We start from the raw sequence: 16,809 nt of genomic DNA, 5'->3' as shown, positions 1-16,809 counted from the left end.
AGAGGAGGAGCGGGCAGGGACGCCCCAGCCCAAGTGCTGGGGAGCCGCGTCTTCTCTAAGCAAACCCGGCCGGGGGTCCTCGGGGTCAGGGGGGCATGTTCTGTCTGCGGACAGCTGGAGACAGGGAACTCGCCGCCCGGGACCGGCAGTCCTCCCTTCACTGCCCTGACGCCCCAACCAGCCAGTCAGGACGCCTGACCGCGCAGCTCTCCACCACCCCAGCTTCCGTCACCTGCGTGCCCCGCCCTCTCTGCGTGTCGCGTCATCATCTGGCGCCCCCGCCTGGACGTGCGAGAAGCGACGGCGCAGCGCGGTGCGGTGCAGCTCCGGCTCCCCTTTCCCCCTTGCCGGGCGAGAGGTGTCTATGGGGCACCCGCCGCCGCCGCCGTCGTTGCCGCCACCCCCGCCGCCGTTGGGTGCTGTCTCTATGGCGAGGAGGAGGAGGAGAAGTGCGAGCTCAGCGACACAAGTAGATCTTGCCACAGACTTGCGGGGGGAGGGGCGGGTTGGAGAAGTAGAAGGGGGGCGGGAATGACGAACCTAAGCGGGTGCGCGATGGCGCCAGCTGGAGTGCAGCTGGCTAAGGGCTGGGCGGCGGGGGGAGGGGGGAGGGTAACTGGGGTTGGGGGGTATGTCAACGGGGTGGCGCAGAGTGATGACGCGAAGGCTTTGTACCTGGTGCTTCGATGCTGTGGGGCGGAAATTGGGAGTGGAGGGCGGTGGCCTAGATCCTTAGCTTTTCGTATTCCTTCACGCAGCGGTGCTTGGGAGTCCATCCGGCTCCGGTCAATGGTTATCAGCACCTTCGCTCTGGCTTTCTGCCAGGGAAGAGAGTTATCTGTGACTTGAGTGTGTCTGTACTGTCCTCGCGTTTCGTTGGGAACCCGCTGTTCGGAGATGCTACCTCCAGTAAAGAGAGGGGGCCTCTGATGCCTCTTCGGGGCTTCTGGAACTGTAGTAGAGAGAGGTGGAGGAAAGCAGTGTTCAACTACAGGGTCTTTCCACTGTGTGTGTGTGTTTGTGTTTAGCGAAGAGGGTTATAAAGGAAGGAGCCCCTGGATCTTTGGTTTCTGTTCTTAGAGCACTCGAGGTCACATTTGTGACTGCAGAGTTTAGAAGGGGCGGTCATAATTCCCTTTTTTACACTTTCTGTTATGATTTTTTTCAAAGTTGTGTGAAAAATGAAAGCGCATCTGGAATTTCCCTGCTCAAGAATCAATGTTGGTCTGTACTGCTCTCATTATATACCATGAAACCTGTGTTTAGGGACCAGAAACATGACATGTGTGTTTGGTAACCAGGGAAAATGCTCTGGTTTTTAGGAAATTAGAAAGAAAAAATTTGAAATGCAGACCCTCTATTGCTTTCTTTCTTTCTCCCATGCACAGTTACAGACATGGAAACAGTTTCTGTGGCTGTTACTTATTGCAGAAAGAACTTTTTTTTTAATTGGTTTACTTTTGGCCCCTCCAATCTGACTTGAATAAATTCCAGTAGATTTTGTAGTTAAATCAGACTTTGAATGTTCAGTTAATGAGGAATAAAAGTAAATACTCTCTTTGCCCTAGTAACATCTGATCTGATCTTTTCACATGTGTATCAGCATGTCACTTTTCCTTTTTTTTCTGGAAAGGGATGTCTTTATAAAGTTTTATTCAGAGAGTGAGTTGAATTTATAGCAATTTTTAAGTAATGAAAAATTTTTAAAAATGATTAGTATGTACACAATAAACACTTTTTACATAACATATTAGAACCAGGAAACCTGTGTTGTAGTCCTTTTTCTCCTACTGATTAGCTGTGTGACTTTAGACAAGTCACTTTCTAAACTTTGATTTTCTTATAAAGCAAGGACTGTGAATAGATAATCTCTTAGGTTTCTGTCAACTCAATTATTCTGTGATTCAGATTCTTCATATAGTTGTTTTTTATTTTGACAGGTACATAAATAAAGGATAAAGTATTTTACGAAACAAATCTTCAATCAAGTATAACATTTTGATGCTTGGCAGCTAGACTCCTTGTGCCCTCACTATGCCAGCAGCGACTGTAGATCATAGCCAAAGAATTTGTGAAGTTTGGGCTTGCAACCTGGATGAAGAGATGAAGAAAATTCGTCAAGTTATCCGAAAATATAATTACGTTGCTATGGTATGCCTATGAGCAAAATCCTTAAAATGCTTTTTATGAAAGAGGAAAGGGGATTTTAAACATCTTGAATTCAGCCCTTCTGGCTGATTTTTTTTAGTGATTAATTTAATTATAAAAAGAATTTTGTCAATGACCTCCAAATAAAGACCACCAAGAACACACCTGTAATATGACAAGTTGGGTTTCTTACTCATTGCACTGAGGGAAAATGCATTCTTAGAACCATGGGGCATTTGAGTAAGAGAGTGTTAGAAAGGACTTCTAGGATTTGTGCTTGTGGCAGGTGGTTTTAGGAAAGGAATAAGGAAGCAGGGCTTTGCTCTGAACTGGATGCTGTTAGTAAGCTCGGGTAATTCCATGATAGGGTATCTTATTGAGTCTCAACTAGAATGAGAGAAGACTGGAGTGGGGCTAAAGCCATAAAGAAGCAACAGTCACTCAGCCAAGATAGAAAGATGTTTGGTCATTTTTGTGGTTTGGACAAATGTCTGTGTTTTTGCGTATGTTCAGTCATGATTACAGACTGGCCTTGTCTGATGTTATAGTGTGAAACTGTTTATATTCAGCAGAAGAATGCTAGGACCTAGCTGTGAATGCCAGGTCTGCTCCTAGCAACATTAAGGCCTAATATTAATACCAGATGGAACTCCTGAATGTCTTTCTCAAACAAAAAAATTCACATTTCCCAGTGAAGCATTGTTGATCTGCAGTTTTTTGTTTGTTTTTTAATTACCAGTGGAGTTCCGTGGACACACTGTACTGTTAAGCATTTCTACTTTTGCACATACTGTTCAATCTGCTTAGCTTGTCTATTCAGTTAATTATTTTGCTTCTTTACTATTGTGTTTTGGCTTCTCTACTGTTTTCTAGATTATTAGCTTCGAGAAGTAAGAGATTAGTGTCTTAATCATCCTTTCTTCCCTGACACCTAGCGTAACACATAGCGTCCAATAAAGTGGTTGTTGAGTTGCACTGAATTTAGAAAAGTTTTAATTTCTTTACTGCTTCATATGAGTTGGTATTTAGATTTTGTTCTTAGTTTCCTAATTTGAATTTTAATACTAAACTGATATATTATTTTCTTAGTATATTTAATACAAATAAATTAATACTCTTTTTTTGGGAGGGGCAGGTTGATTGGTTAAAATATGAATATTTGAGTGTACATAGATAATGTCCTATTTAATAGATGTACTTACAATTAGAATGAAATTATTATTTTTTTCTAGTAGGAATTCATAGTGATCATTTCTTTCTCAGATGATAAGGAGTGACAGCATTAGAGATGTGTTTAACATTCTACAGGAGTGAGTGGTGGCATGCAGTTTTTAGCAGTTTTTAAGGATGTGCTTTCTCTGGACTGTAGAGAGAGTACTGTTTTAGCCCAAGAAATTAGGAGGGTTTTGGTGTTTAGATAAACCTTACTTCAGAAAAGGAATCGGAAAGTATGGTGCATCTTCCATTCTTTTTAAACAGTTCTTCATTGGTTTTAACATTAGAATACTGTGAGCATAGTTTCACACACCGGTTGAGAAACATGAATTTGTGACTTTTTCTCCCTTCCTTGGGAATAGAGTACTCAGTTGCATTATTATGTGTATCTAATACATAGTAGTTTTTTACTAATATGATATTTAAAGTAAGAAGAAGTCGTTAAGTGTGCAGAGTTTTCTTTTATGGTTCTAAAAAGTAATGCTCTTCCTAGTTAAAAGGTACTTTGCAATTGAACGTGAATTGTGTAGAATATAATCTATAACAGGATTCTTTGACTTGTACCCCAAATTAATTATTTATTCTAGGAATATGTGGATTGTAGTTTCGACCATTTAGTAAATAATGAACCTTAAAACTATTTTACAGGACACCGAGTTTCCAGGTGTGGTTGCAAGACCCATTGGAGAATTCAGGAGCAATGCTGACTATCAGTACCAACTATTGCGGTGTAATGTGGACTTGTTGAAGATAATTCAGCTAGGATTGACATTTATGAATGAGCAAGGAGAATACCCTCCAGGAACTTCAACTTGGCAGTTTAATTTTAAATTTAATTTGACGTAAGTGGGAAATAAATTTAACCCAAACTTCTTTTTTTAGTTTAATTTTAGGAATTAATTTCCCTCAAGTATGACAAATGAAATTCTAACTGAATTTGGTGTCATTATCCTGGAAATATTTAAAACCTAAAATTTCAAAAGTTTACGTTTCTTTTTATCATGGGACAAAAAAATTAGGCTAAAGAAGACTTAAATGCAAATACTTTGAGTTTTAGAGATGTTATTTGAAAAGTATGACTGCCACTATTTTGAAATTTGGAAAACTGGGTATTGAAAATACTTCTTGATTGAAAAAATTATCTTACAACATTAATTTTGCTTTCAAACTTTGAGTGCAATTTGCAATATATATGTTTTTTGTTGTAACAGTTATCCTTGTGAAGAGATTTTTATTACGGTCATACTCCAGTGTATGAGTAGATTACACGTCACAGGTGGTAAGATAGTTCTTGGAAACTTGGGTGCATTTTCCTTTTAAATCAATATATATTCTTAGGTCAGTCCACAAAACCTTTTGTAAGTTATATATGGGAGAAGTAATAGTATCTTTGAGCCTGGTGTTTCTTTTAGAAACAATTCAGAATCTGAATTCTAACTCAAGCCCTGGGTCAAAACCCAGTTTCTTTACTCACAATACTTCTATATCATTGGTACGAGTAGCCTTGATAGCTTAGGGAAGTTTCCAGTGTTTTGGGGTAAGGGCAGATTGTTTACAGACTGACTGTGAGATGGGGAAATGCTTAATACATTTTGAGTATATTACTATACTGCACTATCCTTCTATTTGACTGCCTCTGATTGTTTCATATGATCTAACATCCGATTTGAAAAACTGTAAAAGAAGCTGTAGGACAATTAATGGTAGTGCCATGTAAGAACTTCCATTCTCTGTAATGTGATACTTAGCATATAAGATCTAAAGAAAAGCAGGGCTGATGAATTCAGAGGGTAGTGTTGTCAGTGATGCAATAGTATGGCTTCTAATTGCATTATGTTTAGCCTGACTCTTTGTTTTTACTCTGTTGAATTTAATAATATACGCTCCAGAACTTGGTAGAGGGTGAAAGGTACTCATCTCTATTAAAACTGATAATAACCATTTATATGTACTGTAGTTCCAAAAATTCCCTTTTATCCTTTTCCCAAAAGATAACCCTTTTTAAAATCAGTTCTTTACCATTTCATTTGTTCCATGTTACCTTTTTTCCAAGCTGATCATTAGAACATTGGTCTTTACTAAGATACTGCTGTGATCGCATTACGTGAGTAGGTGACCATTAAGTGTCTCAGTTTTGGTAAAGTTGACATTTTTCTTTTCTAGAAACATCCTTGTTCTAATAATAACTGCTTTATTATTACAATCTCTGAAAGACGTTTTTTTCTTATACAGAGAGGGCTACTGTAGTTTTGCCACCATTCATACTAATGTTAATATCTTAATAGATGTTTAAGGATACAGTGAAAAATATTATTTAAGTAGAAAGGGTCAGTTGGAAGATAAAACCAGTTCTACCTAATGTGGAGAAAGAGCACCATGAATCTTGGATATTTTGAAGAAAGATGAAAATTGACTTTTTTATTGAGTGCCTAGAATGAATGTGTCAGCAGCTGTGCTAGGCCCCAGGGACATAGTGTTGGGGAAAGTTGGTCATAGTCATTATAACTTAGTGTTTCTATAACTCTTCTGTCAGCTTTCTATTGCCAAAGTCCAATGTTTGGGAATTTGCTCTAAACTGAATTTGGAGTTGATATGTACATGAAAATTAAAGTATAATTTGATACTTGATCATAAAACACCAGAGGTACTCATCCAGGTCTCTCTCCTGGAGGCTGTGATTCATTAGGTCCAGGTGTGGGACTTGGGAATCCATATTGTTGCTAAGTTCTCTGAGCGATTGTTATCATTGGTCAGGTTTGGGAAATACTGACTTGAATAGTGCAGTACTCCTTGGTGATATAACATTGAACAAAACAGACAAAAATTATTGCCCTCTTCAAGCTTAAATTCTGATTGAGAGAGAGATAATAAACTACAATAAAAGTAAAGTGAACATATGGCCCAGAATAATGTGTGCCTGGAGAAAGAATCTGGTATGCCTTTGGTTGGTTATAATTGCTAAAGCATGTCTCTTAGCATTGGGGCATGATGAGTGAGATTCTACTTGTTTAAGGTACATATTTTAGTATAATAAGGACAGTAATATCTGTTGTGTAATGAAAAAACTTGGATTTATTCAGATACCCTTCTGTAACAAGGGTTTTCCAGGGAAATTTTCCAGGGAATTTTGACTTACAGTGATCGTTGTGGTTCCTCTCTGTTTTTAAATATTTCAGTTGCTAGTTTTGTTATTTTTCAAAGACATTTAATAGTAAATTGATTTCCAGAGAGTAGACCATAAGGATACTTTTTGGCCTAAGTGTAATGTTCCTTTTGGTTTTGTTTTATTAAAGCTTTTGTAGAATTTTTTTTTTGCTAAGTGGTAAAAACCAGTATTCTCACAATTTTAAAAGTAAATAAAAGGAAACAACCAGTGGGCAATGCATGAAATACTTTTCATTTATTCTCAGGAACATACTTTCATTTTGATCACTTTTTTGATTTAATATAATGTTTTGAATACCTGTGTGTTTGTGCTTAGAAATTAGAGATGGCTTTCTTTTTGGCTTAAGTAAAATCTTGAAAAATTGGTTTACATTTAGATTTCCTGGCTTGATTTTTGGGAGGTAATCTTCTAGGAGTAAGGTTGTTAGAAGAAGAAATTAATGCTATTCTAGCAGAGCCCTTCATTTTAAACAGTTTACTGCTTATTAGAGCTATTTGAAAGGCTCATCATTAGTGAGAGGAGGCATCTCCTTTTTCTTTAAGACGGAATGTGGTTTAACTCAGCCACAGCAGATGTTTTCTACTCAGTCTCTTTCCTGCTGAGAGCCCGGGAGATAGACACAGGCCTTCACCCCCGGGGGCTGCAGCTCCATTTGGCAGCATTAAAAGGGCTGCTGAGACTGAAAGCCCCCGATAAGAACACGTCTCTTACTTTGTGGTGGTAGCCACTGGTTAGAAGAAGACCCTTTGTTTCAAATCCAGTTAAATTTACTTAACTTGTGAAAGGCTAATGAAATTGATAGTAAAGATGAAAATCTCACCATTGGACTGTTGTGAATGATTACTTACCACATGAACATTTTTCTAAAATACTAAATGACCTTTGTACTTAAGTTGTGTTTTCATTCCATATATGTGAAGCATTGGAATAAATGGGCCCAAGCCCATTCTCTCTCTTGATATTTCTGGCGCTGTAGTTGTAGATATAAGTGGGAGAAAAACAGTTTGAAGTATGGCACTTTTGAATGTTTTTCTTTTTCTTCTGCCAGGGAGGACATGTATGCCCAAGACTCTATAGAGCTACTAACAACATCTGGTATCCAGTTTAAAAAACATGAGGAGGAAGGAATTGAGACCCAGTACTTTGCAGAACTTCTTATGACATCAGGAGTAGTCCTCTGTGAAGGGGTCAAATGGTTATCATTTCATAGGTAAAAAGATTACATTGAAAATGGCATTTGTGTTATCATTTCCTGGCTGCTTCACACTTCACTTGGGTCACTGTGTCAGCAATTTCAGGCTTAGTTACAAAAAATTGGCTGCCATGTAGCAGTCTCCTAACTCTTGACAGGCTAATGTTGGTCTGCTTAAAGATGAATTTAATGATATGGGATCCATTTTGGACTAAGAGACAGTATTGCATGTGGAAAGAGCACAGGCTGGAAAAATAGACCTTGGTTTAAATTCAGCAGTGCCATTTGGAATCTTTGTTACCTAGGGTTATTTAACATTTCTAAGCCTTAGAATGAAAACATTTATTCATTTTTCAAAAAAGTTATTTATTATCTACCATATGCCAAGCACTGTGGTAAGATTCTCGGCATTAAGCTACGAACAAAATAGAGTAAAATCATTTCATGGAGTTTACATTCCAGTGGGAGTAGGCAGACAATTTTTTAAAATGATGAGATGTATACTGTGGTTTGTTAGATGGTGATTAAGTGCTATGGAAAAAAAATGGCAAAGAGAAAGCTAGGGGTGGGTCTCTGTGGTGGATTTTAATGTTTTTTTTTTTAATAGAGTGTCAGGAAGAAATCACTTAGAAGAATTATCTTACAGAATTGTTTTAATGGTCGATAATAACATATTTAAAGCATCTAGTAAAGTGCTTTACACACAGTAAATTCTCAATAAGTGGTAGTTTTAAATTCTTTCTTATCATAAAATAAAATCAGATTGTTGAAGAGAATTTCTGGAAAGGAAATTAATTCCATTTTGTAAATATAGACTTTTAGGTAAGAGAAAGAATTTTCCTATCTAAGTAAACTAAATTAAATTGGCAGCCCAGGGACTAATAGTGACCTTGGGAATTTTATTTGGCCTCTTGTTACCGTTTTAAGAATCACTGCATTTTGCATATATTAATGTTCTTATACTTGGTCCACTTCACACATTTAAAACAAAAAAAGAGTTTCTGCGTGCTTTAGAATTTCCAGTGCTGGCCTGTGTAATGAATGAGAATAGTGAAGGACTGTTCATACTGTCAGCTTCAATGCAGTACTAAGCAGTAATTTTTGAGTTGGAGTATTGAGCATACCAATTCCCACCTATCATCTTTTTTCTCTGTTCTCCATTTGAGCCTATACCTCAGGAGATGAGGCTTAAGTCTCTGGTAATTTCAGGAACGTTTTTTGAGTTCTTTTTTTTTTACTTTCCTGGTCATGAAGATACAAAAGAACTGGAAAGCATAGTCCTGTTTTTTTATTACTATGTATGACAGGTTCGTTCTTTCAAAAAATACCCTGAGCAAATACCCTATGCTAGGTACTAGGATAAGATGAACAAAAACAGAAAGGGGTCATGTCTTCTTAGAGTTTAGAGTCTGGATTAGACTCTGATATATTTGAGTATTTGTCAAGATATGTTAAGATTTTATTCTACTAAATGTCATTAAATATTTTCTTCATATTCTAACCTATTTCTAGTAAATAAAGACTGGTTGAAGAAATTTATAAATCCTAAACTCTAATATGATCTTCGTTTTACTAGTATTGATGCTAAGCAAACATACTGACATATTTTAGGTAGACAGCAAAGTTAGTTACTTCCTTGTTAGCTACCAGAAATTTAAAGGTTTCTGCTGTTTATTGTTTATTCCTTGATATTCTTTAATGGTCTTCAATGTAAAAACATTTTTTTCTCTTTTTAAAGTAAGAAGTGAAATTCTAAACATTGAATAAAAATTTTATTTGTAATCTCCCCTGAAAGATATGTTAAATAGCATCTCTCATCATTTGAGTCCCAACTCTGTGCCATAAGGAAAAAAAATTAAGATGTGACACCTACCCTTTAAACGTGGAGAAAACAATACATGTGCTTTAAAGGGAAGTACAAGAAAACAGCTTGTCTGAGAAATCTGCGGGAGCTGAGCTCTTGAGGGAAGGCATCCTGTGGGAGGTCCTTAAAGGAAAGGTAGACAGGGAAAAGAAGGGGTGTGATTGTGGCACGGGAGTGTAGAGAGGTATTGATATAAAGCTGTGGAAAAGCCAAACAGTAGGGAGAGGAGGTGTTGATTTGAGTGTGGGAGTTGGTTTTTTATTTTCTAGATACTAGTTCTCAGCCTTTACTACCTTCGCTTTCAAGGTTCAACATTACCATTAGTATCTCTTGGGGATTGACATAGGAACAAAATTTTGAGGGAAGAGAGTATCATTAATAAAATCACTTAAGGGAAGTGAAGATACTTTGTTAGGGAATTACCGTTTGGGTTTTTGAAGTGTATGACCTTGTTATGTAAATGATGGGAAGATATGAATTATTTTTGCCTTCTGAATGCCAGTTTTCCTGCGTCATTTGACATTTTTGCCAAGTTTCCTTTCATCTTTATTTTTTGAGCTATCTGCTATGGACAGTTTGATACTCTTTAGAGAGTTCTCTATTCAAGGATTAGCAAAATAGTAGTTTAGTGACTACACGCTTAGGAGGGTGGTAGAGATCTCTGTATATTGGTATCCCTGAATGATGAAATGACACTGTAAAAGATGGCATTTTTTTCCCATTATAATTGTAAACATGTTTATTTTCTCTTTTATTCTGTGTACTTTTTTCTGGTTCATTCTTTTTTTTTTTTCCGCCTACAGTGTGACTCACTTAAAAGTTGTATCAGAAAAAAATTTATCTTTTCATTTCTGTGGTATTTATGGTCCCTCTTCTTTATTCTTTCACCCTTTTGTAGTGGTTATGACTTTGGCTACTTAATCAAAATCCTGACCAATTCTAACTTGCCTGAAGAAGAACTTGACTTTTTTGAGATCCTTCGATTGTTTTTTCCTGTCATTTATGATGTGAAGTACCTCATGAAGAGCTGCAAAAATCTCAAAGTAAGGCTTCGAATGTCTTTATCTGTAATCAGCACAGTATTCTTTCAGAATGGGTGACTGACTTACAAGGTGCTGGGTTGGGATATTGATTTAAACCCTATTTTTAAGTTTTATGTTAAATGCGGTTACATTATCTGATTATTTGATTCCTTTTTTGCATAAATAATAGTTTATAGGAAATCCTTTTTCAGAGCTTCAGTATAGATTGGCAGAATAAATTTTCAACAAGATTTAAACAGAAGATCAGATTTTTGTCATTGCTTGCCAGATTGAACATAAACTAGCACAGAATCTGAGCCTCTCAGGCACAGAAGTCCAAGTTCTCACTCTCTTGCAACACGCACATAATTTTTCCATGCAAGATAAAGTCTGAAGTGGCCAGCAATGTGCAGATATAGTCAGTTGTGTAGCAGAAAGAGTTTCTCCTTCAGCTTACCTTCATGAGAGATTATTTTCTTGGGTCTAGTCATAGGGTCATGTTACTAGGAGTAAATTACATAGCTAAAAGGGCTTTTTTTCCCTCCCCTGGCCCATAGATGTCAGCTTGTTAGTAGTAAGTGCTAGTGATTGGGTAGGTCCTGTCTAGACAGCAGCTTACATTCTGACACTGCTTACCATGTGTGTAATGATTTGTTACTTCTGAACATTAATTCTTTCAAAAAGAAAAGAAAGTGTCTTTATTAAGGAAAAAGTGCTCCTTTAGTCTTAGAATGAATTCATTACGGGGGTACAGACTCCTAAGGAATATAGTGGTTTTGTTTTTTCTGGTGTGTTTGTGTTTAAGCTGTAATTCAGGAAAAACTTTTATGTAAAGTGGTTGCTTCATAGAACTTACATCAAGGTTAATCAAGTTTTCTCCTCACCAGCTTTTTAGAAGTGCAAGGAAGGTTATACTTTTAGGAGATGGTAAAAACTTTAAGAGTTTTATGCAGAAAGAAATAATTTAGGAATTGAATAAGGAAACTTTGCTTTTGACAGATGAACTGATAATCATGAGAGTGGTCTTTTGTCCAAAGTTTGCTTGCCTCATTACAGGATATAGCATATAACCAGGGAAATTTTTAAGAAATATTACTTCACGTTTGTAGCACCAAAGAACAGCAGAATTCTGTGCAATTTGAAGAGACTACTGTGACTCAAGTGAACTTACAGTAGGTTATCCTCATTACTCTAGAAAGGGTACCCCCTGACAGTATTGTGTGCTGAGAATCCAAGGTGTAAATGTTTTAATCTGGCTGTGGAAATCCTTTTTAAAATTGACATGTCTGTACAATGACAGTTTTGGGGAACAGAGAACCGAATTATTGTTCATTATGTGTATGTTGTTGAAAAATTTCTAAGCATATTAGGTATTCTGAATATGCCCCGAGTTAACGGCAGTGTTAAAATTTAGGTTAATGACAAAGGTACTTTTTAACCTATAGTCAGTGGTACTGAATAGCTCTATTCTGTTGCTCTCCTAAGCAGCTGCTAATGATACCTAATCCTTGTGCTATTTTTAGCTCTGAAGCAGCTGCTGTGCAAAGCACTGTTTCAAGCTGTGTTGTAGAGAAGGGCTAGTTTGGTGGTAGAGGCCTTAACAATTCAGAGAAATTTGTGTGTGTCCTTGGTCCTGATGTTTCTTTACTTTCTCTCCTCCCATTTTCCCCCTCTTTATTCTCCTTCCCTCACTCCCTCTCTCCTTCTTTTCTTGTATTCTTTCTCTTCCTTTCTTTCAATCTCATTATCTTTTTTTTTTAATCCTAGCAATATTTACATAGGGTGTTTAGCAGACCCTTCTAAGGAGTTGTATTCTTATAACAACATAACCTTTTTAAACTAACAAAACCATAGTTAAGCACTTAGTGAATTCTTATGGATTTAATTATAACAGCTTTGTTTTGTGCAAATTATTTAGATGAAACTATTTAGAGATAGATTGGTGTGAAGCTTAAGAAAATTTGAAGTAACTGCCTACAGTCAGTTTTATAATAATTGATGGATGATAGGAGGGACTGGATGTACTTGGCAAATGTTACCCCGTGTACCTGTTACCTTATATATGATCTGCTTCCCCCATATCTTTAGGGAAGTTATTTGCCTGCCACATGCCTTAAAGAGTATGATGAAGATAAATTTTCCCAATTAGGATCTCATTTATTAAATTATAAACATCTCCCCCATTCAACAAATACATCAGTAATTCACATTCTCTGTTTTTTTGCTGATCTTCATAAGGTCCGTCTTTACATACTGAAGTTCATTTCTATTTTGGTCATTGTCTAAGTTATGTAATTTGTGAATTCGAGTGTTGCAATGTTTCTTTCTTTTGACAAGCCATTTTTCTTTCTTGTAGGGTGGTTTACAGGAAGTTGCTGAACAGTTAGAGCTGGAACGGATAGGACCACAGCATCAGGCAGGATCTGACTCATTGCTCACAGGAATGGCCTTTTTCAAAATGAGAGAAGTATGGAGACATCAGTGCATTTTTCTCAGTTGGTGGTTAGGTTGAGAACATTAAAATCTAATGGCAAAAGTTTTGGGGCAATAAGTACATATTAAGTGAAGTATATAATTATAAGTACCATATAAGTCATACTCACTACACTTGAATGAAAGTAATCAAAAGTCATCATAAGTCATCTGGAAATGTAGTTCAGAAGGCAATGAAAAAAATAAGTTCTTTGTAGAATAAAAAATTTAAACTACCTTAGAAGTCATGTAGGTCCAACCATATTATTTTTTAGGTGAGGAAGCTGAGGCCAGATGCAGGTAGCCTTTATCCAAGGTCATACACATTACTAACGGGAGAACTCCAGAGGACTTTCTGTTGGCCACATCAGTGTTGCTTCTGTCAAGTCAAGGAATCCATATGTTAAGTTTTCCCTGGCATTGGCTTCTCTTAGGTATTAAACTGCTGCTGAAACTACTATTTGCTCTTACCATTCTTCAGTTCTTTGAGGATTTACAGAGTAGGACTCATGCTTTTTAGTAGATTCTTACAAAGAGGTTTTGAATTCTAAAGGGGTTAAATCTGAAATAGTTAAATCAAAAACCATGCTGGGCAGACACTCCTTAACTGGCAAAAGACAGAGATAAGTTCTTCAAATATAAAGAAGTTAGGTATGGAAGAATGAAATTTAATGAACCCAAGTCTACTCTTAGGTTAAGTGACAGGTATACTTCATTGTAGCTAAATGCAAAGAAAAGAAAGCCGGTTGTGCAAAAACGAAACAGAATGGACTTTTTTGCTTACAAAAGAGTTTTCCTTCTTGCAAAATATTCACTGTAGAATTCTTTTGAGTATATCCTCTTAGACATTAAAGAAATGACTGAGAATACTTCTGGGGATTTAAAACTTTTTGTAGAAATGTATTAATAATACATACAATAGAAAGCATATAGCTATTTTGCCAAGTGGTATTGATTCAGAAGTGATTTGGACTGTTCATGACAAGTAAATATTTTGTTTTGTACTTCTTCCCAGTGCTTCATTAGAGAATTAAGACAACGTTTTGAGTTCTCAGTTTTGCATTTAAAAATGCCTTTATGGTTCAGTTAATGGTAGATTCTCTGCTACTAATTCGTTATCTTTATTTTTCTTGGCTTTATTAAGGATAATAACCTAATCTGAATGTTCAGGGTTTGCTGTCCAGACATGTTTGGGGTTTGATTGTTTTTAGCCAACTTAGCCTTGCACATAGACTCAAGGCTACTTATAAACCTAAACTTCCCCTCCCCTGCCCATTACTGGCTATTTTTATTCATTCTCATGATTAAGGATTATTAAATTAATGGAATAAAAATGCCTGCCATTTTTCCGTTACAAATTCTCAAAAATGGTCTGAGTGTTAATAGGAAAGGCGTTGTGTTTATACATTTTTTTGGTAGTCTTTTTCTTTGGTTTCTTTTGAGCTCTGTACTTCTTGAGAAAGTCAGTCTTATACGTTTAATTTAAATGTGTGGCTTCAGAGGAGCACCATAGAAAAGAGCTGTCATTATAGTTAATGAACAGTCAGTACTTACATTGCTGAAATATAAATTACCAGTGGTACCTTTTGGTTAAAATTATCTTTTTTTCTTCCAAAATTCCTTTTTAGATGTTCTTTGAAGATCATATTGATGATGCCAAATATTGTGGTCATTTGTATGGCCTTGGTTCTGGTTCATCCTATGTACAGAATGGCACAGGGAATGCATATGAAGAGGAAGCCAACAAGCAGTCATGACATGAAATAGTTCTTTTATTTTATTTGAGCTACGCACATGCTTGTATATAGGTTTTATCTCTGGTTGAATCCCTTGAACAATAGACATTACTTTTTTTTCTCTCATAGCTCATTTTATTTTCTGCCTTTCAGTACTAAGTATGACCATTCCTATCTCAGATCTTAATAAATAGAAAAGCATTCAGGTTAAATCTGGCCTTAATATACTTGTTAGTAGGCGTGTGTGACAGAGTGGGGAAAGCTATTCAGTACATCATATTGAATACTTTGATCAACATTACTTGAGCTTGGTTTTTTTCCCTTTCCTAAATTAACTAGCACTGACTGTAATTTATTTCCCTGTTTCATGTCTCCCTTCCATTCTGCAGGAGTTTTAGCTATTTGAGATTGTGGACCATCAATTTTGCACTTTAGAGAGTGATTCTGACTCAAATCCTCTGTTTTATCAGGAGTTTTGGCTTTTCTTGCTCTTAGCTGGAAAAATGACCATCTGCCAACTTTATACAGTATTTACTTGCTTTTGACCCACAAAATATAGAACATGCATTGTGCAAATGGTTGATTCAGCAAGACTACAAAAAAAAAAAAGACAAAAAAACTACTGAGGAGCTTAGTAACTGCTGTTTCTGTATGTAGTACTTAATCTCCCAAGCACATCTAGTGTCTGTCAGTTTCTAATTGGCATGTGTAGGCTGCTCTGTGACTGAAGAATTTTTCAAACCAGCTTTACACCCTTCAGGAAAAATCCTTTGTGATTGGATGTTTAGTGTCTGCCCGGAAACTGGTATCCAAGATGTTGAAGCTGCGGTTATTTTATGATAGCACACTTCCCTTGATCTGCTTCTTTTTATTCCATCGCTATTTACCCTTATTTTTAATTTTTAAAAATTTTATAGCCATACCTAATGATGCTCTTGCTTTGTTGATTACACAAATCAATTTCATTAAAATCCAAAGATTGCAAGTCTTTAGGTATATTTTGTACCAGATTAAATTAGAAGACAAAAAATTTGTGCTTTCATAGTTGCTACAAAGATAAATAATGGAGAGATTTGGTGCAAAACAACAAAATACAAAAAATATAAATTTATTAGCTATATACAGTGTAGCTAATAAAATTACCTGAGGAGTGTAATGCTTGTTTATTTTTTTGTGTATATCTTTGCAATCTATTTTATATATATTGACAAAAGAGACTGTGAAATATTTAGCCATGCAGAATATGTGACCAGATCAGAGCATGTGTAGGAAGACACTTTGGTAATCATTAACTCTGCCCTGAAATGATGGACTACAAGTTATGATGTGTGTTATCTGCACTTCAATCAGTAGTATTAGCAAATCTCCAAATGTTAGCCACATTGGTTTGTTTCCCTTGTACATTCTTTATTCATGATACTTCAATGCTGTAACTGGGTGGTCCTTTTTAAACAAAACATTTGTGAAACAGAGGGATTGTTTTTAAAGCTTTTGTAAATAAAGGCTTCAGAAATGTTTTCTTATATATGTTGATGACTAGTAATTTTGTTTCAGAAATATCTGGGGGCTATTGTGGGTTTTTTTTAATTTGGGCAACTGAACATAACTCAGTAACTTCATTAACTAGATGATTTTTAATCTCTTAATTGAAAAAATCAACCTGAGCCTTCTACATTTCAACAGTGTTGGCTTATTTTTTAATGCATACCTCAACTAGATGTTAAGACTGGACTTCTGTCTCCCCATTTATTCTGAAAGATGTACAAAGTAAATGCATTTGGTATAACTTACTGTGGCTTCTTTTAAAGTCAACACAAATTAGCAGCTATCTAATTGGTTTCTTTTTCTTTTGATCTTTTATAAAGATTGCCTTTTAAATAGCCATGTAGTTGCTGAATTTCAGTTTGTAGTTGCTGAATTTCAGAGTTTGTATCAATTTTTTGGTTTTGGTTTCTGTCTCCAAGAACTAATATATTTTATAACTTCTAAAAGAG

General features: G+C 36.2%; 1 protein-coding gene across 2 annotated transcripts; it reads left to right on the top strand.

The window, feature by feature from the left end:
* The first annotated feature begins 332 nt into the window (after positions 1-332).
* CNOT7 (CCR4-NOT transcription complex subunit 7) lies at positions 333-16,340 on the top strand. Of its 2 annotated transcripts, XM_004277172.2 has the most exons (7): positions 333-469; positions 1,941-2,151; positions 4,012-4,205; positions 7,578-7,739; positions 10,484-10,628; positions 12,964-13,074; positions 14,708-16,340. In XM_004277172.2, the coding sequence occupies exons 2-7, from the start codon at positions 2,035-2,037 to the stop codon at positions 14,834-14,836; spliced, it is 858 nt and encodes a 285-aa protein (XP_004277220.1). In that variant the 5' UTR covers positions 333-469; positions 1,941-2,034; the 3' UTR covers positions 14,837-16,340. The 2 variants fall into 2 exon arrangements, with proteins under 2 accessions (XP_004277220.1, XP_033256532.1); XM_033400641.2 differs by lacking the exon at positions 7,578-7,739.
* The last annotated feature ends 469 nt before the right edge of the window (positions 16,341-16,809 follow it).

The sequence above is a fragment of the Orcinus orca genome, chromosome 21 (assembly GCF_937001465.1).
Source record: "Orcinus orca chromosome 21, mOrcOrc1.1, whole genome shotgun sequence".
In the NCBI taxonomy this organism is placed as follows: domain Eukaryota; kingdom Metazoa; phylum Chordata; class Mammalia; order Artiodactyla; family Delphinidae; genus Orcinus; species Orcinus orca.
The sequence above is the reverse complement of the archived record's forward strand: the minus strand, read 5'-3'. Positions and strand labels throughout refer to the sequence as shown.

Coding starts and splice junctions, on each gene's coding strand:
- CNOT7 (XM_004277172.2), top strand. CDS start 2,035: ATGCCAGCAGCGACTGTAGATCATAGCCAAAGAATTTGTGAAGTTTGG. Junction 7,740..10,483: donor AAATGGTTATCATTTCATAG/GTAAAAAGATTA, acceptor ACCCTTTTGTAG/TGGTTATGACTTTGGCTACT. Junction 10,629..12,963: donor AGAGCTGCAAAAATCTCAAA/GTAAGGCTTCGA, acceptor TCTTTCTTGTAG/GGTGGTTTACAGGAAGTTGC.